The sequence below is a fragment of the Sprattus sprattus genome (assembly GCF_963457725.1).
Source record: "Sprattus sprattus genome assembly, chromosome: 11".
NCBI classification, from domain to species: Eukaryota; Metazoa; Chordata; class Actinopteri; order Clupeiformes; family Clupeidae; genus Sprattus; species Sprattus sprattus.
The window spans coordinates 4,436,504-4,461,684 of record NC_137909.1 but is presented as its reverse complement, the minus strand read 5'-3'; the positions used below and the strand labels follow the sequence as shown (position 1 = coordinate 4,461,684).

General features: G+C 44.1%; 1 protein-coding gene across 3 annotated transcripts in view; it reads left to right on the top strand.

Annotated features, from left to right (window-relative positions):
- arhgap24 (Rho GTPase activating protein 24) overlaps positions 1-25,181 on the top strand; it is a 115,129-nt gene that overhangs the window by 63,223 nt on the left and 26,725 nt on the right. The window contains exon 1 of one of the 3 annotated variants that reach the window (XM_080847190.1): positions 12,152-12,764. The exons of 1 other annotated variant lie outside the window; for it this stretch is intronic. In XM_080847190.1, coding sequence (XP_080703316.1) covers positions 12,743-12,764 — 22 coding nt within the window. In that variant the 5' untranslated portion in view covers positions 12,152-12,742. Of the gene's footprint in view, positions 1-12,151; positions 12,765-21,402; positions 21,498-25,181 lie in introns of those variants that run through there. One more of the 3 variants, XM_080847189.1, reaches the window with a different exon arrangement.

The window sequence follows — 25,181 nt, the reverse complement described above, 5'->3', positions numbered from 1 at the left end:
GAATCAATACCACCGCGATTGTCATTGCTAAAAACGGCATAACACAAAATTAGAAATAACATGCCCTATCTGTAATCTGAGGTAAACTCTAAATACATGTTTGTTTGCATAGCCTTCCACAGTTGCAGAGTTTGTTGCACGCACATCCAATCCAGGTGCAGGGTAAAAAGAGATCCGTAAAAATGAAAGAATACCCACACTGTTGCTGCTGACACCTGACGAACACCTGACGAAGACCAACAATGGTCGAAACGTTGTGCCAATAAAATACACGGGAGCTGCAGCAACAGTGTGCGGGTATTCTTTCATTTTTATGCATAGCCTACCACACCATTGCAATAGTAGGTCTATACTAATTAGAACATTTGGCTAAATTAATATTTGTTAGGCCATAACATAATTAGGCTAATAGCCTTATTAAGTAGGGCTAGTCTAGGCTCAATAAGTTCATAAGGTTAGGCTGTCAAATTAGTTGGCTAGCAAAGTTAACTTGTGAAACATGGCACTCAGTTTCAGAAGCAGCTAGTGATGCAGACCCCTCATCCTCTGACACTGTGGTCTTGAGGCAAGGTGAGCAGTTTAAAATGAAAGTACATAATTTTAGCTATTTATACTGTAGGCTTAATGTGTTTAGCAAATAGCAACACAGGCTGTTCCATCCAAAGGTGACTTTTTTTTGTTGCAATCAGGGTGTGAAGGGGATTTTAAGCAATATAGTAAAAAGTGTTCCAGGAAAACATCCCATACTCTACCTTTAAACATGTTCAGTCACACAAATTAGGCTACATTGGAATTGCCTGTTACAGTAATATCTATCAGATGCTTCATGCTTGTAGAGGGTTCTGTCCAGGAAGATGGAGAAAATGTGGTAGAGGATGACACAGGTGAAGGAAGTGATAGCAGAGAAGATTCTGAGAAAAGTGAAAGGGATGAAGAGAGGTCAGAAAGTAGTCAGAGCAGCGCCAGGGAGTGTATGCCAGAAGATCCAGCACTATGGACAGAGAAATGAACTAATGAAGAGAGAGACACAATTGTTCACAGACTGGCAAGCAACATAAAAACAAATAAAATTACAGCAAAAGACAAGGAAGGGAAGCCATTTCCTAACTACCTTCAATTTGCAAAGTTTCACCGTCAGGGGGGAGGGGGCGTGGCACTCTTTTTTTGGGGGGGGGGCCCTATGAACCTACTGTGCATAGGGCCCAGAATCTGGTGCTACGCCCCTGCAATGAAGTAGGTAAAACAACTTTCGCCAATATCTCCGTAAGAGAGATGGGTTATGTGCTCAAATTTCCTGGGATCAAAGAAGACGTTAGTATTCATGTGCAAACTAAAAATCACGTCTCAGGATTGCTGCGCATGGAAGTTATTTCCGGTGTATCAACTGTACCCATGTCTCAACTGTACTAATACCACTGTCATATAATTAATAAGTTCAGTAAAAGACGGAGCAAACACAGTTTTCTACCGTTGTTGAAACTCATCCACGCGTAGACTCGTTTTCTTTCCGTCTGAGAGTGGTTATTCAACGAAAATATTAAGAACTATGATGATAGAAAGAAGGGAACTTTTAGCCACTACACTGCCTGTGCACGATGCGGATCCACGTTGATGTTGTTAGTAAACAAACCAGGTGGGAGCACATGCCCAAGGCAAGGTAACCGGTTCAAATGTATACACGTAACGACAAGAGCCGTTTCCCTTAAAAATCTTCACACCTACTCATGAAGACGATTCGATAAATTGGGTGGGTTAAATTGACACATGTATATGGGCCTACTGTGTTGGCCATGGACGAGGAAACTCATTCCCATTTAAAAAGCTAGTTGTGCTGCCCTCATGTGGCCTTGCAGTACATGCACCTTTAAAATAAATATTAAGGATATCTTTCCTAATATTTGGCTGCTTAAAGATTTGGATTAACGAATCACTGTGTTGTATTTGTATGTCTTGTGAAATTCTGTATTGAATTCAAAAACATTGAATATATAAGAAAAGTAACTCTTCTGATGAAGACTTAATAATACACTTCAATCCTTTGTATGAGTGTAGGCACTATTTCCACAAGATTCTTTCCCTCCAAATTGTCTGTCCTCCAGAGAGATGCTGGAAGGGAGAGTGTGACCCAACTTGTGGAGACCAGGGGCGGAGGTGGGGGGGTTGGGGGGGTTGTAGAGGGGCGTAACGGATAGAGAAAGAGAGTTTGGGTTACTGGCCAGCCATATGTCTGGGGGGGGGGGGGGGGTCATTTCTAGATGTGATGATGCTTTATAAAGAGCGTTATGTAGGAAGAAACATGGAAGTCCTCCATCTGAAACATGAATTCTGAATGAAAATCATGTCCATACTGCACCCCTGGAATCCACTGCAGTCTTTGGTTTCTTGTCATTCTAAAGTCGGGTTAATATGTATTTATTTGGCACAGAATACGAAGAGAAACACTATCAGCATCATCCCTAGTGGATTCATCGGTATAACCTGGCTTTAAGCACTGGGTTAGAGATGGTGGCTGAATGCTTTGTTGTATTTTGTGCACCAGCACATCTTATTCCAAGAGTACGTTTGATGTTCTCCTCTATGTTTAACCTTCAGAGGGTCTTCTATCATCAGCTGGCATTATCTGTGGCGTTTGTATGACAAGCTAGTTAAGTGCTTTGGCACAGGCTTGCTATTAGTCTGAGTCGGAAGTCTGTTTGCCATCAAGCTGTGGGAGTCTGCGTGTGGGAGTGTAGAGTGAGTTGAGATTCAAACAACGAACCCAGACGATCTGAGCAGCCCAAGTGTTTCCAGCATTTCCTCCTATGTTTTCTGCTCTGATTGGTGGTGACAGAGGTCTGCTCCCAGAGTTAGTCCTCTATCATGTCGTTCCTGCATAAAATATAATTTGGGTGTTTTGTCAAAGGGTGAACTATTCCACAAATGTCTCTTTTCTGAAGTAAGGGGACATGAATGACTTGTAATGACTTGTATATTAGAAGTTCTTTAGATGTGATAGTCACAGACTTGGCAGGATGCTCAAAGGATCGTATTACTTTTAATGCACTTAAAGCCACATTGAATGGTGATGGTAAAGCCAACATTTTTCATTGTGGGGTAAGAAAGAATGTAAATAGGGTTTCCCCTAACTGGGTGAGTATTAAGCAAATGAGGTTTTGCTCCATGCTTGTCACGGGTCACCATGAAGGAAAAAGCACAAGTCATAGGTTTATCGTCCCTCATGTTGGGCCTGACTCTGTTAGTTGGTTCTTCTCTCTCCTGCCACCATGTGGTGTGGACAGGTATGGCACCTCTGTGTCGTGTAAACACTTCTGTGTGGTCATAAATCAATTGTATTCAGTCTTGAGTTCTTCGCCGTCCTTTTTGGCATTTCTGAATGCAACCTAATTATTCCACACAGTGTCCTTCGTATTGATCTGTTCCCAATCAAGACAGATTTAACTGTTGTTGTTTTTTCCAGAGTGATATTTGGGTCAATCACAGAGGATTGGATGATCACTGAGGCATGTCTGATCACTTCACAAAATCAGGTTTAATTCCCCTCCCAGGCACTTAATGTTGTTATTGTTTTCAAAAAACGTTCTGGATGAACTGAACTTCCTCTGCAGTGCAAGTGATTGACTTCCTGCCTCTGATGTCAGAGAGTCAGCACACCACACAGACATTAATGATCTGCAAACGTGAGCCAACAATGAGATGTTAAAGCACCTTCTTTAAATCAAGGGGACATGGAAAGGCTTAAAGACATCTCTCTCTCTCTCTCTCTCTCTCTCTCTCTCTCTCTCTCTCTCTCTCTCTCTCTCTCTGTCCTGTGGCATCAGGCCTTATACTGTAGAAGCTTGGAGTAAGTGTGTTTCTACCTGCAGTTCTCATTGCCTGGCCTGCATTGCAGTGGCAGATGTATGTCATAAGATGCAAATAACATAATGGTGTTTATGGGATGCCTAAGAGTCCTGCTGTTATTCAATCTCACAAAAGGCACCTCACGCTCTCCTCCCAATGAATCACTCTTTCATGTGCCATGCAAATCCGTCCGCCTGCCTATTGAGCCCCACTTGCCCGGGCGACTTTATAGTACATACTTTTACTGCCGTTATTTATATCATATCATGTGTGGTGCATGATGGGGCAGCTGCCTCTTCCTTATTCTGTTATCCCTCACGATGCATGGACTCTGCCTGCCTATTCTGATTGATAGGCCTGTTATGTGGCTTATTTATTAATACTGCATATTTTATAACATATCAAGTTCACAGCATATTTGTCTAATAAGGCTAGGGATTGTTTGTTTATTTAATAAGCATTGACTTGGGAGGGGGTTGACTTGGCTGTTTTGCCCACCAGTGCAGTAAACATGCTTGTAAATAACTGATGGAAATGGTCATGTAATTATGTCACATGTTTGAGAGGTGATACTGATTAAAGCCATAAAAGTAACACTTCACCCTTTTCCACATTTACAACTATATCACATACCTTATATATTATACATCATATTTATGTACAGTATGTAAACATCAGCCTGAAAATGGATATGAACATTTTCACCAACAAACATGCAATTGTGAACCTGCAAATTAGGCGCACGACATAGAAAAAACATGGATACCCTGAGCAGAATTTGATGGGAGTGTGTGCCTTTGTGCAGAAATTAAATATATGTGCCAGCTAAAAGGCTAAATACAGCTAAATAAATCTCGTCATGGTATAATAATGAATCTTAAATATTTATATGCATCAATAAGGATTTAACATGAAATTATGTACCTTAAACATATTTTAAAGTGAAATATCGTTCCAAGATCGTTTATCTATTTTATTTTATTGAGATCAAGAGCTTTTGAAAGGATTTGTTTAATGATGTGCCTGCCATTTGCACTTTTGTGAAATGTATTCACCTCAGAGTGAAATGATTACTTCAGGACAAAGATAACAATGAACATTCATCAATGAGAATAGAAATGGTAAAGTTCCTTGATTTTCATATGAATGGAATCTTCCCCTGGACCTTCTCTCAGCTCTTCACATTTCTATCTGTATCTATCTGATGTTTATTGAGGGGGGTGTCAGTCAACCACTGCATGCTTCCATTTCTATGTGGATGTGACATTTCCAAAAGGTTGATAAAAATGAGACTTTTGACTTTAACCTTTTGAGTGTTTGTGTGTGTGAGTGTTAGGTGTTATCTCTGGACTCAGTGTGGATCAGTATATTTATTCAGTAACGATTGTAATGGGCCTCGCTCACAACACAAGGATGAAAGTTAGCGTGAGTACTTAAAAGTGTGTCTACATATTCTTGGGAATAAACTTATAAAATGTGGTCTTGCATGAGTGTGTGCGTGTGTGTGTGTGTGTGTGTGTGTGTGTGTGTGTGTGTGTGTGTGTGTGTGTGTGTGTGTGTGTGTGTGTGTGTGTGTGTGTGTGTGTAAGTAAGTAAAGTGGGCTTGAATTTTTTTTTGACATTTAATGTGTTTGCTCCGTGTTCCTCATGTATGGTATATGGCAGTGCTTTTGCTTTTAATCAGATTGGTATGGGATGGCCAGTAGCAGTGGCAGCCTGGCTTCAGTTCCTTATATTAAACCAGCTTTAATAGGCTAAAGCTCTGCCCTCAGTGATCTTTACTCTCTGTTGGTCATTTTACACCCTGTCCTGTCTTTAGGTAATGGATTATTTGGCTGTGGTGATATTATGATTAAACACAACAGCGTGATATTGGATTCTTCTGTCATACGTACATCCCATTGTGCATGTTTTTCTGTCAAGGATGTGGCGTATCATCACTTTCACTCTCTCTCTCTCTCTCTCTCTCTCTCTCTCCCTGCGCTGACTACACTTACATTTGTTGTAGCGAATACAGTCTTCAGCAGTGACACAAGCCTCTGGATGGATGAATTTCCAATGCCATCCATCAGCCTGCCTTGAGAACCCGCCTTGATGAAATGTCATAAGAGATTAAAATAATTGGTTTTCCGGCACTCTCCTGACGGAATGAATGGTAATTTTAGGGCTGTCATTGCCTGTGCTGGAGGAGATATTGCTTTCATATTTGTCTCTAGAGAGAGCGTGTGTCATCCACCTCCCACTTGATGCTTCGCCTTCTCCCCATGCTCAGTTCTACGGAGCAGCAATGGGCCGTCTGTGTCGGAGTTCTGAAGCAGACATGTTGGATTGTTTCGGTCTCTGGGGCAAAGGCTGATGGGAGCGGAGAATAGAGATGTTTATCTGAGACATGCCAAGCTCAGTGGTGCAGAGGAAGGGGTATATGAAAAGAGAGAGGGAAAGTCAGCAATTATGTCTCTTCAGAGTGGAACCTGACCTCCACGTAGAACTTTCCCATGGCTTCACTTTGTGTAAGCATGTGTGTGTGTGTGTTTGGGAATATGGGTAGGTTCTATGTGTAAATACACTCATTGACCTAAGGGGAAAACTCTGAAGTCACGCTTAATTTTCTGATCTAACTCACACACATAGACACACACACACACACACACACACACAATTACACACATACACACACTACCTTGTTCAAACATACACTCATATCCACCCCTAGTCTTCTGCTGTTGGTTGTTGTCCCTGTAGCCTGAGTGGCGTGGGGCTGAGTCTCAGGCCCTGCAGCTGGTGGAGTGCTGATAGGGTAGATGGAGTATGAGGAGGTGAAGAGGACGGGTGGAGTGCTGATAGGGTAGATGGAGTATGAGGAGGTGAAGAGGACGGGTGGAGTGCTGATAGGGTAGATGGAGTATGAGGAGGTGAAGAGGACGGGTGTCAGACCTCTGAGCAGAGGATTCAGAAGAACAGAGAGGGGCCACTACCAGGAGCCCAGCTCTACGCTTTCTAACAGACCCTGACTCAACAGTCAGTTACAAAAGTGAAGGATTACACACACACACACACACACACACACACACACACACACACACACACACACACACACACACACACACAAGCTGGATTTTCCCTTCTATAGATTGTGATATATGGCACACTGTGAGTTCATGGCCTCTCCCGCCCTCACTCACTGCCAAAACACCCACTCCTCTCATGCTTTCCATATGTAGAGCCAGCTCAGCTTAATCAGCTGGGAGGAACTGAGTATGCCCTTATTTCTGCAGAGCCTCTTATCAGCCGGGCCAGGCTTAGCACTGCACACACCAAGAGTCCGTCCTGTAGCAGGCCAATTTGGGAAAATCCCCCTATACCACAGAAAGTAATCACAAGTCGTGTCGGTTATAAAACTATAATTAATAAAAATGACTATGAATATTCATCAGAGCGTTCCCATTGGTTGATCAGTCCCCACTGTAGTAACTGCAGACGTAAAGAACAGCCAACTTCCCCCAGAGGTCAGTACACATTAATTGCCAAACAAGACTAAATTATTTTCCTAAAAGGTCGTGTTTAACATCTATATTGAACCCCCCCCCCCCTCTCTCCCGTTCCCTCTCTGCCCGACACAGCCCGCTACTCGCTAAGCAAAGTGAACTCTCTCCCTTTCCCTCTCTACCCAACACAGCCCGACGCAGCCCGCTACTCGCTAAGCAAAGTGAAAAATGTCTGGTTGTGAAATTGCGCCCACAGTCAGTGAACAGAAATACCATTAGGAGGAGCCATGGTCATTTCCCAACGATTTCCATGGTGCTTCCATGACACGTTCTTTTGCTCTGCAGACTCCAGCCCTGGGGTGGAAAGAACTAGGTGGTAGATTGTGTAAATTGTATGCCTTTTTATTGGGTGCATTATGGTGTTTAATTATTAATTGCATCACCACCAACCTATTATTGTTGCCTGAGGTAGGGTACAGCTTCGGCTTGATCTGTTTGCGTCGAACAAAAGAAAAAGTGAAATGTCATTGGTCCTTGAATGAGGAAAATCAATGACTCTCTCTTTCCTGCCCTCAGTGGCTCAACCTCTTTGCTGCCCTCAATTACTTTTCTACATCACTCTGGATTGTAGCCATAGAGGACCAGTCTTTTCAAATCAATTTTTTCTTTGTACTTGTGAAGTTCTTTTGAACAGGAAGTTGAGCTGGCTTGAAGAAGCAGTTTGATTAAAGTTTTTTGAAATTGAGAATGCCCTATAGAGCAACACACACACTCATGCTCAAAAACCATACACACACACACACACTCTCACGCTCACAAACCATACACACACACACACACCATGCTAAAACAGAGCCATTTACTATGCAGTAAAGAGTGATGGGATAGCTTTTCATCTCCCTGAACTTTGCAGGGCCAACTGCCTCCCCCTCCTCATGCATGGAGGTGTAGAGCAGAGGAGGAGAGAAGAGGAGAAAGGCACCTCCTCATGCATGGAGGTTTAGAGCAGAGGAGGAGAGAAGAGGAGAAAGGCACCTCCTCATGCATGGAGGTGTAGAGCCCAGGAGGAGAGGAGAGGAGAAAGGCACCTCCTCATGCATGGAGGTGTAGAGCCCAGGAGGAGAGAAGAGGAGAAAGGCACCTCCTCATGCATGGAGGTTTAGAGCAGAGGAGGAGAGAAGAGAACCGAGGCACCTCCTCATGCATGGAGGTTTAGAGCAGAGGAGGAGAGGAGAGGAGAAAGGCACCCCCTCATGCATGGAGGTGTAGAGCCCAGGAGGAGAGGAGAGGAGAAAGGCACCTCCTCATGCATGGAGGTTTAGAGCAGAGGAGGAGAGTAGAGGAGAAAGGCACCTCCTCATGCATGGAGGTGTAGAGCCCAGGAGGAGAGGAGAGGAGAAAGGCAACTCCTCATGCATGGAGGTTTAGAGCAGAGGAGGAGAGAAGAGAACCGAGGCACCTCCTCATGCATGGAGGTTTAGAGCAGAGGAGGAGAGAAGAGGAGAGGAGAAAGGCACCTCCTCATGCATGGAGGTGTAGAGCCCAGGAGGAGAGGAGAGGAGAAAGGCACCTCCTCATGCATGGAGGTGTAGAGCAGAGGAGGAGAGAAGAGAACCGAGGCACCTAGGGATCAGAATCCCATTAGAGCTGTGACAAAGAGCCTCACCTTTGTAAGGGCACAGAGCCTCCAGGGCACCACCATGAAAAGAAGAGTCACGACTGAATGTGTCAGCTGCTTTTGAAAGCTGCCTGCCCTAATGTTGGCAGGGGCCCTGCACTTCTAAGGGGGCAGAAATCCAGGCTGGAGTGGCTAATGTTTCTGTGTGTGACTGCTACCCATTATTGAAGATATTACTCGCAAATACCACTGGCATTAACACTGCAGTGAAGCAGATTGTTTTTTGCCTTCTGTGGGAAGGTTTAGAAAGGCCTGGTGCCTTCGCCGCCTTTAAGATTCGATATGCTATTGATGCCAAACAGCATGATGCCCGGACCACTGTTGGGTTTCTCCTCCTCAGTCTGTGATGAGACCCATTTGTCAGGCAGCATGATGGATTTCATCCGAAATAGAAATGGAACGGCTACCATAACAACCACTGCAGCATAGCCGCTGAGCGACCCACACAGGACACACTACTCATGTTTGGTGCATACTCTGGAACACTAAAATGAGATTGTATTTCTGTCTGACTTCCTCCAAACTTGAGACTGATGTGCTATAGATTTACAATTCCAAACAGTGCTTCACAGTCGGCCCACGTCACCATTTTCACACAAAAAAGAACAAATAGGCTGTATCTTACCAACTCACATGTTTATATGTAAACCCAGAAACCAAGCGTATACAATTTTAGAGCGTTACCCTCCCGTTCCTCCCCAGACTCAAAGGATAAGCTAAAGAAAGGAGAAGGAGAAAGAGACTGCAGATCCTACTGGTACAAGAGAATGAGACATGATATATGTTGAAAGTCTGTGAGATTCACGGATAAAATGAGACTTTACAGGTATAGTCCTGGTCCAAGACACAAATTACAGAGAGGAAGAGCCAGAGGAAGAACAACAGAGATAGGAGGGTGTCTAACGCTGGTGAAATTTGACCACATTCATTGGATTTGACCACATCCAAAATGTAATAAACTCTTCTAGAACAGGAAGGCCTATATGGTTTCTATTTGATAAGATAGATGAGCTAGCTAGTAGCTTGTGATAGGCATGAGCAACATTTCTATGTTTGGACCTCAGTATTCATACATCGTATAGTGGTCACATTCATAAATTGAATCAATTTAGTCTCAAACTTGTAGTTTCTGTCGTAGGCTATATTTCTGTCCCGCTGGTTGCTGGTGAGGTAGGAAACAGTCTCTCCTCCGGTGTGACTGATAGCAGCACATTAGCACGTGTTCGCATGACAGCGTTAGCCAGCCCTACTTGGCATAACTTCACCGGCTGTGTGTCTCAAATACTCACTGCCTTGATAACTCAGCTGCACACACACAAGTATAAATTCAAGGACTGTAATGTTGAAATGACTTAAAATGCCCATCCCTACTATTAACCGTGATAAATTACTTGAGGGTTAGCTAACCTTAGCTGAGGTCAAGGCTTACCTGTTCAGGAGAAAATGCATCTATTGGCATCTGTCTTAAAATCCTTCTGGGCTCTGGGCTGTCTCCATCTTTCAAATGCATCTCCAATATTTACTTGCATTGAGCTTCCTCTCTAGTCATGCAGCCCAGGTCCAGAAGCCAGTATTTCAGTTTAGCATGTTTCCTTAATCCCTGATGAAATATTATCGTCATTTTATGATTTAATACAGTACATTTATTATATATTGGTCCTTTAAACTTCATATTCTTCAACAGTTAGTAATGGCATTTTCGAAATCTGTATTACAAGTTCTCATGGTAGCACTGAATATCCAGAGCATGTTATGTTTCTGCATGCCACTGCTCCCCTATTTGAGAGCACAGTGTAGAATTCCTAAGGTTGACCCCCTCCCTGGCTTCTCCTGAATGGTAGGGTCTACTGCAGCATTCTCGCTGGTGAGTGCAGTCAGCACTATGCTGGAGGTTCAGCTCCTACTGCACAGCCTCCCTCGTGGGGTCCAGTTCCAGTGTGTGTGATCATTTGGCACACTTGCGTCTTCACACTGTCTGTCCAACACAGTGCAGCAACAGCCCTGATTACATAAGAAGAGAGAGATTTAAAACAGACTCAGTGAAACAGAGTCTCTTGAGTTGGGCTAGAGGAAAAGATATATAGTAAGTGTGTGCGTGCGTGTATGCGTGTGTCTATGTTCTCTAACTGGGCATAGGTGTGTATGTACCAGACAGAGATGGATTGAGTGTTTATGAATGTGTGGTCCTGTGAAGTAGAGAGAAACAGTGGAGAATCTGGAGGAGTCGGGGGTGAGAAGAGAGCCAGAGACAGGAGAGGAAACACAGACACTTATATAACCAAAGCAATGATGGTCCAGAGGAGCCCTGGCTGACATGGCCAACTCTTCATCATCCTCCCCCACACATAGCCCAATGCACGCACATACACACACACATACAGACACACACACACACAAACACACACACACACACACACACACACACACACACACACACACACACACACACACACACACACACACACACACACACATATAGACACACACACACACATACAGACACACACACACACACACACACACACACACACACACACACACACACACACACACACACACACACACACACACACACACATACAGACACACACACACACGGTCTGGACACGGATCAAATTAGCACCCTGCTTTCCTGAAGCATATTTAGACTCTGTGTGGCCTATACAAGGCAAAGGTGAAGTGCAGCCCTGACTTGTAGCAGTGTTCTTAGGGAAGTGTTGTGAGTTTGTGGAACAGGACTAGAAGTTATAATTTCAAGTTCTTTCTCTTTAAAAAAAAAAAGAAATCACAGACCATAGGACAGCAGCTCCATGTTAAACTCAGAACGGCGGCTTCCATTTAGCCTGTAGATCTTCAATACCTCTTAATGGCTGCTAATGATGTTTGGCTTGCCTATTCACTCAAAAGGGATTAAGAAGTTGAGTGGGAGAGCTGTTAAACACCCATATGCTGGATGGAATGGCTTTTCTGTGGGCAGGAAATCAGGGTGGCTTTTAGCGCGCTGCTGGTAGCTGCTCTGTATTTATAGAGCGCGGCAGGGGTGAGTAATTTGGCAGAGTGCCTGCTCTTCGATCGCCAGATTTACAGGTCCCCTCCGAGACCCACGGGGGGCTGAAGAAGGTGGATTTATGCCCTGTTACCCAGCACTTCCTCCAGACAGCAGAGGACCCTCCTCTGGCCCCCGTCTGCGTCTCTCACGCTTACCACTGCAGCCCGCTCTTTTTCCATTTTTTCACTTCTATCTCTCATTCCCTCAGTCACCCACCTCCCCTCCTTCTCTCTCTCTCTCTCTCTCACGCTCTCTCTCTCTCTCTCTCACGCTCTCTGTTCAACCTCTCGCTTCGCCTCTCTTGCTGGGTCAGACACACAGACAGCGGACTGCAGCCCCAGCCCTGACCTTGTCGTGTGGCACTGCCATCCCTCTGACGGCGTCTACCTGCCAGTTCTGCCACGTTGTGCGAAAAGAGAACGTGTGCCGAAGAGAGAGAGAGGAGGGGAGAGGAGAGGGAGGAAGAGCTGGTGGAGTGGAGGAGGAGGAGAGGGAGGTGGAGGGAGAAGAAGAAGAAGAAGAAGAAGAAGAAGCAGGCATTGGGAAGGAACACAAGAGAGAGAGGAGTGGGAGAGAAAAGGAGTAGTTGTAGATAGGGACAGATGAGTTGCTCGGTGTGGGGCAGTCCACACTGTGCCTCTCTTTCTCTCTCACGTCTAGGAAGACTGGACTCTCTTCTGCAAACCCTCAATGGACCTGAACTCCAACCTAGGTGGGTGGCATGTATATTCATAGCACTCAGCTTCAGTTCTCCTGTCAGGACAGAACAGGTGTGAGGTGTGCATAGGTGTCCATGTAGATGGAGGGGGGAGCAGTCAGGGAACATTATTGGTAGACTTCTGGGAGAACTGAGGGGACCTGTCTCCCAACCTTGACTCTCATTCTAAAGTTTGTATTTTCCATTGCTATTTCTTGTTCCTTCAGAGGCTTTCTGACATGAAGGGATTTCATCTGTGCTTGTCCTGGTCTGGGATTTCTCATGTGCTCACTCCGAATCTGCAAATATACAGTATGTGTGATATTAGATTGCCTCAAGTGAGAAATAGTTTTTAAGCTGTGAGGCTTACTCTCGCTCCTCCGTATTCCTTGTGTTAAGTAGCCTTCTGATCAAAAACACTCAGGCTAGGACTTTATGTTTCTTCACGCAGGAGTAAAATCCATAAAGAATGGCTCTTATTGCTTTTACAGTGCAATACACATCTGGATATGTTTGCGAACACAGACCGCACTCTTGTCGCTGTCCAACACTAACGTGTCAGATGGTAGAGAGAGAACACTGAGTTCTTCTCTTTTTTCTCTCGATTAAGTTATTTGACAGACTTTTATTAAAGGGGAAAAAAACACAAACTATCCATCTTTCCCACGGCTAGCACTGGCCCTTTGTCGGCCGAACCAGAGAACCAGGAGTTGGCACTGGACCGAGAGAGAGACCACCACCACGGGCTTTCCAGGCTAGAATTGATCAGATTAGCAGATGACATGAATATCATCTGTCTGAATGCTGCTCATAACCTCGAAAGGCTTGGACCCCTGCTGTAGTCCAACTGTTGGCTCAAACGCAGCTGGGACAGGAAGTAAGCCATCCTTTAATGTTTACTTCTGCTCAGCCACCAAACCGGAACAGCTGATTGGATCGCTCACAATGGTGCAGTCATGTTCCTGTCAGCGTGAGGGCTGTGTGAAAATCCGATGGCAGGTATTCAATGTGTCATCGCTAAATTGTGGGCAAAGACAGATGTGGCTTACAATGTTTAGAGGTTTTGTTTATTGTTGTGGGATGAAAATATTTGATCATTGACAAATTAATTATATGCTATTCATCACCACATATATTAATCTACAACTTTCACTTTCTTCTTTTGTGGACAAAACCTAATTTTGACAGCATTCCTGTTCATTCTGATGATGTGTGTTAGGCATTTAATTATATTTGTTTACATTTCTCTGACCAGAATTCATAGAATCCACAGACATATTGGGAAATTTAATTGTGTCCCACTCTTAACTGTAACTTTATTGGCAGATTCAGAAACAGTTTCAGACTATGCAGGGAGACCACACATTGCACATGATGAGTAATACATTGATCTGATTTGGCCCACATTCTGCCTTCCACATCATCACTAGCAGGCACTTCTTCTCCTCACTGAGCAACATGTTAACATCTCCCAATGACGGTGGGACTCACAGCCCATGTAAACATCTCCCATCAGCGCTTCTTCTCTTGTCCCTGAGAAACATGTAGACATGTACATATCTCCCATTGTGTGGCTTCTACTCCAGCCTTTTAAACTCCCAATCTAGGTAGAAGAAAACACATGACTGAAATTGTTGACCTGAAAGTATTTAGATTAGCTTTTGCATATATCTTCCTTGAGTTCCATGTGTGCACTTTAACAAAGTTAAACATTTAATACAGTACAATAAATTACATTAATAACACAAAAAGAGACCATTTGTGTAAATGTTGGAAACACCCCACATTTACTATCCATGCTAAAGATTAGGAACAGGAGAAATATCTCATGTTTATAGCTCTTGGTCTTATATCTGAGGAGCCTTCTTATCTTTTTTTTTTAGAACACATTTTAACAGATCCCCATCAAAAAAAAAATTTAAATATCAGTTTTCAGATGGTATGTAAATGTTCAAGTACATTTACATTTTCCTCCTCTCTGGCAAATCTCTGGCAAAAGTAGTTTTGATGATGTGCAGCATCTCCGTTTGTGTACCCTAAACATTTTCTAATAAGCATAACATTTCATTTGACTTTTCTTGAAAAACAAACCTCTGGTGAAGGTGACGGAATGCTTCATGATACTGCCAGCATAATGTCCCCATGTCTAATTTTACTCTCCGGGGGTCTGGTAGGCTACTCACAGGCAATGACGGTGGGACTCACAGCCCCTAACCAGCCCCGTGGCGGCCCCATATGGGTGACCTGTTACTGGGCAGGAGTAGGTGCAAGGGGTGCTAGTGCTGGCTGTGAGATAGATGGAGAAGAGTGGGACTCCTCTACCCAGACACTCCCTCACTCCATTCCCAACAGGCCAAGGGGTCAGGAAGGCCTTGAACACTGTGGAAAATCATATCGCTTCACCATGGCAACCAGTCATCTAGCTAATGTGCTGCCACGGTGACACAATGCTTTTCTGTAAATTGCAGGAGATGCATCTTACTGAGTGGTTCCACCTCAGCTCTGAACTAAGAGTGGTGCCTCGGAATTTACATTTACTGCGTGAATTATTTAGTGCTTTTTGATTTGATGGGGAAAATCTGCATGGAGCATCACCCAGGAGCATCAGTCTCTAAAACATGGATGTGTAAGATGTATGAGTGGAGGCCTTATGCACCTAGGTTTGTGTATTTGAGTTCATTAGAAGTTTTTGTTTGAGGGTGCATATTGACTGTGAAATACATACACATGACCCTTGCAAAAGACTGTGATTGCCTGAAAGGGGGTGAGATAAGGGGAAATGGTTCTGTGAAGCATATTGAAAGAAATAAAGGATGACATCATGGGGTGTGTTTTGGCTGGCTTAGTCTCGGGTTGGCCAAGTTCCTCTCTGTCAGCACTTTTGCAGCACTCCAATTCGATTCTCTCATAGTCGCTGTTTTTTCCTATCTTCTCTCTCTTTCTCTTTCTCTCTGTTCCTCCCTCTCTCTGTCTCTCTCGTTCACTCTCTCTGTTGTGATGGAGCAGGCTTTAGGCAGGGTTGCTGCGCTCTGCAGCTTTTTGTCAGCGCACACAAGGCAGCTGTAGGCTGGCAAGGTGGACAGGGGCACCCCGGGCGTGCAGCACAAACATGCTTATCAGACTCATCTGACGGCCGGCCGTTGGACACCGCCATGGGGCTGTCACAACAAGCAGAGGCTTCCGCAGGCAGCCAGGCAGGCAGGAGAAAGGCAGGCAGGCAGGCAGGCAGGCAGGCAGCAGGAGTTATTAGGCCCAAGGGCTCCCACACAAACACATGGGTTTCCCAGAGACACATGGAGCAATGGGACGTGTTAGTAAAAGATGCATGGTGTTTTAATTTCAATTTGACTTGTGTTACTAAGGTGTCAAAGAAGATAAACATGTTTTTATTTGTGTTTATTTTTTTTATCTTGATTTTGTACAATTATTAAACATCTGTTTCAATATGTATTTGTGGGGATGGTAAAAGCATAAATGTCAAATCAGATCAATGTCAAGCTATAGTATTTTTTTTATATTACTCAAGGCGAACAGTTCATTAATATGTGTTGGTACAGCTAAAATGGCCAGTATTTGGTTGTTTATTTCACATGTGACCACAGCATAGTGATTTTATAGGGGCTGTCACTTTATATTGATGAATGCATTTGAGCTGTTTGGCCTCTCCTCTCCCTTCCTCCCAGCCAGTACTCGAGAGCTGGGTTCATGATTGATGGTTCACCCTGACAGCTTCTATCTTTGGGGGACATGCTGTGTTTTATGGAATTTTGAGATTGTAAATACAAACCTCAAAAAAACAAAAAAATCGAGACTAGTAGTGAAATGAAATGTTTGTGGCAGTACCACTGACAGTCTTTACATTGGTGTGAATGTCTCTCTCTCTCTTCCTCTCTCTTCCTCTCTCTCTCTCTCTCTCTCTCTGAGTGTGTATCCTAGCATATGTTTCCCTTTCTGCCACTGTTTGTGTCTCCTATATATAGCTGGACAGAAACCTTATATCAGTGTATAACAGTTTACAGCCAGGGAATGTGACAGCGTCTTGTTTGGGTATGTTTTTTTCCGTTGCTCACGTACTCCTGTTCTCACATTTCAAATATGTTTTCACAACTGACACATTTCATATCTGACTTGGTCATTATGATGTGTTTTGATTTGAAACAGTCCTTTGAAATAAGTCATAATTGTCAACTTCAAATCACCTTGCTTCTCTCTTTTGTGATAGATTGTTGGAGATATTTGGCTGTACCCAATCAGGTTGTGTATATTCTCTGGGCTGTGTAAATCCTTAGCAATACATATGAGCAGAAACAACTTCAGAATGTGCTTCAGAGGTTACAGTTGAGTGACGTTCCATGGCTTAGAACAGGTGTATGGTTGGCTTCTCCCATGCGAGCGTGACAGGGGTTTCCGGTCCAGTTCTTCACAGGGAAGCTGGGATTCCACAAAATAGTCTGAAACTCTAAAATTGCCACCTGATACACGTATAGAAACGCTTTTGAAAAGTTTCACATGATTGCATTGTGGAACAGGAGTTTTATTTTTTACAGACAGCATGTCACCTGAAAATCATTAAAACTGTATTTCTTTGTCTTACGCCTGGACTGAAACAAGTGGAAATATCCATACGTCTCCAGAGAGTAATGGAATGTCTCTTGAGCTGTGACATCTCCTGATGTTTCCAAACACATGGGGCCGGTTGCCAAGGCAAAGATTAAGGCTCCATCCTTTGTCTGATTTGCTTTTGGCATAGGTCGACCCATTTTTGAAATACAGCTTTGGTCAGACACTATCCCTTTCTCTGTCTGGAAAAACTCCTCCCTAGAAGCACTGAGGAGCAACCTGTTTCTGTTCAGTGGGAAAGGCTCAAATCTGGCATTAAAGATGTGTTGAATACGTTTTGATGAATTCACTGCCAGGGGACTTAAAGCAGCATCACTCTTACTTTCCCAAACAGCCGATTCACTCAGGCAAGCCATGGCACCCTAAATATGTAGATATGCTTGGCTTTGCATTGGTTTGAAAGGAGGAACCAGTCCTACATCTTGGGTTCTAAATGTTTGGTCTAAGTACTATAAAAGCTGTTTGGGGCTCCGCTGAGAACATGGCTTCAGCTGAATATGTTGGATGGCTTCATGCAACAAGTTGACATGTGAGCCTGAAAGCGCATTTCTGTGGAATTTAATATCTCATTGGGTGAGGAGCCGAACGGCGCCAGATGTATTATTTGGTTTATAGATTGTGTTCAATTACTTGTGCGCTGTCAAGCTGGAGATTTACTGGAGCCTGTGTGTACTCGTCTGGTGATATGTAACAATTGCAGGGATAGTTGCTTGCCTCTAACCCCTCAGGAAGCTGCTGCCAGAATAGTATGCTTGCAGAAGGTATGTCTGTAGTTGTTGTAGAGATATTCAGATAAGACACTATATTATGCAATTGTATTCAACTGCATGTTTTTATTCAATTGTTTGATTTTAATGTAAATCCATATTTCTAAGTCATTGAGATGTTACAATTTGGTTTAAAAGTTGTTCAATATGTTAATGAAGTGTTAAAAGCCAGGCAACCTAAGGAGATCCATTCTTGCACTTTGTTTGCTTCAGGACATGTGTACCATCAATTGCTGCTGCTGTTGCTTTAGCGGTCATGTCTATGTCCTTCTCACTGCCACGATCCACTCAGCATTGAGCTAAGAGACATGTCCATGTCCTTATGTCTGCCAAGGTCCACTTAGCATTGAGCTAAGAAACATGTCCATGTCCTTATGTCTGCCACGGTCCACTTAGCATTGAGCTAAGAGACATGTCCATGACCTTATGTCTACCGAGGTCCACTTAGCATTGAGCTAAGAGACATGTCCATGACCTTATGTCTACCGAGGTCCACTTAGCATTGAGCTAAGAGACAACAGCTGCGTGTCTTTAACACTTGTGGTAGGGTACATGTATGACTCTTTAATCCGCTAAGAGTCACTGATGAAGCTGTCAGCTGACTTTAAAGGTCATATTATGACTGTGGCTTCTATAGGGATATTGCCTGTCCACAAGCAGACCTATATGGATGAGTGATCAGAGTGAGCATGAGTACCTGCAGCATAAACACATGTCAAGCTCTGTCTAAACACTGGCATTTAACATTTATATATATATATATATATATATATATATATATATATTAGGAAATTCAGAAGAATTATATGACATGGACCCTATGTGAACTCACTACCTCTGTATGGACCAGTGTGTTTTGCTGTGCAAACTTAGAAAGATAGTGGTTATAAAATAATATAATATTGAATCTGTGGAATAATACTATGCAATAGGACAGGCACTATCAAATTCCTCTAATTGTGGGCACTGCGTGATAAAGGAACACCATCAGCCCTGACACCTTTGATTACCCTTGCTCAAGTTCACATTTGCAGAGTCCTGGCAGAACTGAGAGACTATTTTAAGGCCTACAAGATCACAGTGAACTCACATGTTGTCACGACAAACTCTCACACTGTTACGCCACAGAGAGGCAAACTGGATCATGGTAGAATAATATGGGTTGAGCTATTTTCCTTTTTTTAACAACCACGTCAGATAAACTGGTCAGTGTAGGTGATCTCATGGCGCATGAAGCTTTAATCAGTGTTGAGGACTGTGCTGTGCTTCAGGGAGATCACCAGGTTCATGTAATCAGATCTGATGAAGCTAGCTCTGCCGGAACAGTGGAGGATTGTGACTAAATTAAATTGATCTCAATTTGCTGACAGACTGCCATGCACTAGTGGCCCAACAGTATTATGTCAACAGCAAGCTGAAGTATGTATGTGTGCTTGTCTGAAAGAGTATATTATATCCGCTTTTTAGTTCTGTCTTTCTTTTTGAAAATTGGGGGGGGGGGGGGGGGGGGCACTGCTGACATTGTTTTGTTGTTGTTGCCTTGTTGCAATGACTGTTGGCTGGAAGAAGTGCATTTTACATTTGCTACTTAGTTACAGTCATGAACCCAGCGACCGCGTTACTGTACACTTGGTAGTCAGACACCATGCACTCTCTGTCACAGAAATGCACCGTCGTGGGCTAAGTGGTGTCATATTTTGTTCTAACAGTTTGTTATTGTTCACGTTTTGGTGCAGTGATTCTTCCATTTTGGGTCCTTTGGCCCAGGTAGGACAGTCCAAGTAAAACAGTCCATGTCACCTCTCACCCCTGACCTGACCTCCTTGCTTTTCTCTCCGCTTCAGTGGGTATCGAATGGGCTCTGGGCTCTGTGGCTCCTTCTGTTACAGGCCTGTGGAGCTGCGGCACAATGGGTGCTTGGAGCCGCTGGAGATACGGTCTCCTGGAGCCTCCATGTTAGCCATGTGTGTTGACATGAACCTGTGTATGTGTGTTTGTCTGGCTGATAAACCTGATCTGCCCCACGGCCCGGCCCTCAGAGGCAGGCAAGTGTAAGTGATCGTCCTAGACACACAGGCCACAGGATTAACCATTCATGAAGTCAAACTCAGAGACAAAAAACCTGGAAGTTTATCTACATCTGATACAGCAGGAATGTCAGCCATCTTGTCAGCGCATACACTGGAGTACTCCTCAAATATTAGCTGTCAGAGTATAAGGACAGTGCTGTCAGATTCTGGAGACTTACTTGGATTGGCTTTACCTTTTACACAAATATAAACTAGTGGACTCATGATGGGGTTTCAGCATGGTAACAAATATATTTGAAAGAGTTCAGGGGTTTATAGATTTGATTGTCTTTTGAGGTTCTCAACATTTTAATGAAAAAACAGCATCTTCCTCTCCTTTTTTTGCCAGTCTTTGGGCTCAGCAGTGTTCGCTCAGAAATGTAAACTTTGGAAGTGTTTAATCCCTGCCCTTATGCAAGCATGCCCTTGTAAGGGGGAGCATACCACGTTGCTGTGCATTGGTTTATGTTGGACGCGGCCGGGATCCTGTAAGACAAACAGCGCAAGCCTCTGTTTTGTTGGGAGCCGTCCCAGCAGAAGAGCCATGAGGCAGAAGTAACAGCTGAACAATCATCTCCCATTCACCAGAAGCCTGTTTCACCTCCGTCAGCACAACCTCCGCTCTCCTTCCCTTCTGTTTATGAGCACAGGGAGTCCAGTCCCCCTCTCCCCCATCATTCTCCATGACTATTAGATGTGTTAGTTGCAATGCTGTTCGCATAGTTTTGCACCTAAGCATGAGCCCTTTCCTGTACATTACACCGTGTAGATGTGGTTTTGGGTCTTGGCTCATTGACCTGGCCAGTGATTTACTGCAGAGAGATTTATTGTGTTGTGTAACGTGTAGAGGGAGTCAGGATCAGAGTTGATGTGTACCAACAGAGGGACAGTTGAGCTGTGTTTAATCTCCCCTCTTTAGAGAGGCCTGTGGACTCTGGGTGAGATCTTCCTATTGTTCCCTTAACAAGGCTATTCAGAGGAGTGGGAGTAGCTCTCATTTCTCCCTCCCTCTCTCCCTCTTTCCCTCCCTCTTTCCTTCCCTCCCTCCCTCCCTCTCGCTCCCTCCTTCCCTCCTCTGAGCTCATTTACTCAAGGCCATGCGATCAGAAGCGCAGGCTTGAGGCCCATAGTCCTCAGGAGCACCCAGCACTCACACACCCTTGTCCCTATCCTGAGGCCTCTTTAGCTGGAGGAGGTGCTGGAGTGAGAGCCTTTGGACATGGAAGTAGTGCAGCAGCCTATTCATTCTCTACCACAGTATGGACTAGTATCAGACATCCCAACCTCTACAGGTAAGGACAGAACGTTTCTTTACTTAGACCTTGAGGGCTGTGCATGGATTGTTGCTTGCATATATACCTTTTCCGCATCCCTAAAACTGGATAGTCACATATCATATGTGTTTAATGGTTGAATCGTCCATTGAATGGGAGCATGGAAATGTTTGGGTAGAAAGATATAGTTCAGTCTATTGGCACCTTCACTTGTATATTGTTATAGTCTTTTTTCAGTTTTGGTGAAAAGACATAAATGGAATAGCAGTGTAGCTTGATGTAAGATTTGAACTGACAGGCACTGGTAGTATGATGCCTGGTGCAAGGCACTGGTAGTATGATGCATACATGGAGCAGAGATGGCAGGTATGAGGAGGTTTGTTGGGCACTGGTAGTATGATGCATACATGGAGCAGAGATGGCAGGTATGAGGAGGTTTGTTGGGCACTGGTAGTATGATGCATACATGGAGCAGAGATGGCAGGTATGAGGAGGTTTGTTGGGCTCTGGAAGTATGATGCATACATGGAGCAGAGATGGCAGGTATGAGGAGGTTTGTTGGGGTAGGATCAGGACGGTTCCCCCCAGGACCCCTGTGCTGAGGGCAGGTATTTATGACTCCACTTCTGAGAACATTCCCAGACCCCCATTAGCCTTGATGCTGAAACACAGCTTGTCACTGCATGTGCTCCTGCCAGGTGACATGCACACACACACACACACACACACACACACAAACACAAACACACACACACAAACACAAACACACATGCACACACACAAACACACTTACTTGGATACAGATAAACAGACTCACACACAAATGCTCATTCACTCTCTAATTATCTACATTAAGAGATTTTGTGTGCATCTCAAAGTGTGTAAGTGCATGTATATCTGCATGTGGACTCAAGTGTTGATGGAGATATAAAGTCGTTCTATAGCATGAGCTCACACACAGGGCTTTGTGTATGCAGTGGTCTGCTGTCCCATTCCTGTGGATGCACCAGAGATACCACACTAGTGATCAGAAGGTCTGTGTATATCTTTGTGTGTGTACGTTGTATACAATATGACTGTTTCTGCCTGAGAACACACTCATGTCCTTAGCAGGGGGGACCTAGACTGTGGTTTAGGAAGTGTAACATGTGTTTTGTCTATTTAGGACAAACAATGCTGAGCAGTGAGCGATTGTCCGTTTTCCTGCCAGAAACCGCTGCTTCCTCTCTAAGTGGCAGATATTTGAATTAAGGTCTTGTTACATGTGGAAGAGCACAATAGTTACCTCATATATATATATATATATATATATATATATACTGTATATATATTTATTTATTTATATTTGCCATAGATTACAGAATGCATTTTGAATATTTGAACATCTGTTGGGGGAGTAGATAAAGGTGGATAGTGTTGCATGTTGACAGATATTCAGAGAACTTGAGGAGGCCATGAATGTGAGGGGGCAAAGTGGACCCTAAAAAGAAGGGCTGGGTATTAGTTTGAGTTTACAGCACAGGGCAGCTCTTTGTTGTGTTCCACCTGGATGGAGGTCTAATAGAGAGCTGGCCACTTATTAAGCACAGTGGAACACATCTGATCTGTGACAGGCACACACACACACACGAAAGGAACAAGCCTCAGGCCATGGTCTTAGAGAGCTGTTGAGTTGCATCTGAGCAAAAGTCACTCCCTTGTTTTGCAGACACAGTTCTCAGTGATTGAGCTGCCACATCTGCAAAGTTTCTCAAGCACTGTTACTGTGGTTGACTTTCTAATCAAGAATGCACAAGAGAATGAAACACTGTTTCATTAAATTGCTGTCTCTACTGGAGATGGTCCTAGCATGAGACCTTTTCAGGCTTCAATCAGAGGTGAACTCATGTGGCTAGCTCTAAGGTGTATAAGTGGTGAGAGTACTCAATGTCTGTTGGTTTTGGCATCTCTGCTCCCACTGCAGTCATTATGGCCATTTTACAGAATGCCCTGAGAAAGTTCCACAGGTATCCATGGAAATGGAGCCTTCTTAGGCTGAAAGGGGGGCTAAGCAGTATGGGAGATTCCAGCACAGGTTCAGTTTGCTCCCTGACTGTGCTAAATCCCCTGCAGAAAGGACACCATGGGCAGCCGAGGACAGTTTCCACTGGATATGTAATCCAAGTCCTTTAGAGAGGATTTGTGCCCTGGCCTGGACCTCATGTTTTCACTCCTTCTCTCTCTTCTGAACTCCACATGGTCTCATCTCGCCCTCAGCTTCTCTCCACTCCGGAATTCTCTCTGCATTGCATTGCATGGATACATTACTGCCACAGTGTTCTTCCTCTAATTGGCAGTTTGCTCTGACAGGATTAGTGCTCCTAGACAATGGTGTCTTATCACTGTGTCACAGTGGGTGGGATGAAGACTCTCATCATAACTACAATCCCCCAGCTGTGCCATCAGGGTCATGCTCTACTTGTCCTGCTTCTGATGTGGTCTTTAATGACCAATCTGTTCCCTTATGACTCAGCTTGATTGAGGGGAATGGATGTGCTGATGGCTGTCACCTTTGGTACGGGGTAGCTTATTGCCACAGTTATTTCTGTTCTTTTAAAAGGCTTTCATTTCACTCACAACACTGGCTCTGATTCGGCAGGCTGACGTCTTGCCATTATCAGGTTTTAACGTCTTTTTTCGGGATCTCCAAACATATGGTCCTAATATTACAACACCGCTCCATTAGCCGGCTGTAGTACACAGACAGAATATCCATCATTTCCAGGTCATTTCAGAATGTATTTATTTGAATCCCCCTGCTATAATTCATCACATTATTCAGTGTGGACAGGAAGTAGTCCAGTGCTGGTCCTGCAAGCTTGGCTAACTGCAGCACGGATCCCTAGGTTATTCATCCAGTTAAGAATGCATTCAACCGTATTCCTGTCTTCCATCAATTCAAGAAACTGTCTGTGGCCATAAGACGGCACATTCATCAGCACACTAGTGTTTTGTCTTTCTCCATCAAGCTTATACACAGAACGCACCACTGTTTATATATGCACTGTTTAACGTGCCCTGACACAGGAGGTGTTAAAGTCAAAGTTAAATTCAAAGTAGCTTTATTTGTCAATTACTTCAAATGTCAAGACATACAAAGTATTCGAAAAAACGTTTCCCACTCTCCTACGGTGAAACATATAAGTGCACAGGCACAACAGAGAGGACATACAAACATACAAACAAGACATTTCATAATACAAGTAGAACATACAGATAAACATATAGCAGCATAAGTTACATAAAGTGAGGTTATGTAGTGCAAAAAAAGGGCAATTTGGTACAGTGAGTGGTGTTACCATAAGTGATAAAAGTGCAGAAGCAGATTGTTACAGAGTCCTGAGTGATTTTAGGGGGGGTGGGGGAATTTGGATATGGCTGGGAGGAGTGAGGGGAGAGAGTTTAGTGTCCTGACAGCTTGGTGAATGAAGCTGTTGCTGAGTCTGGTGGTGCGGCAACGGAGGGTCCTGTATCTTCTTCCAGAGGGTAGTAGGCTAAACAGGCTGTGTGCGGGGTGGCTGGTGTCACTCGCAATTGAGGTGGCTTTTCGTGTGAGCCGGGTGGTGTATGTGTCCTGCAGGGAAGGGAGTGAGGCACCAATGATCTTAGCAGCTGTGTTCATTATGCGTTGCAGTGCTTTTCTGCTGTGTACAGTGCAGCTGC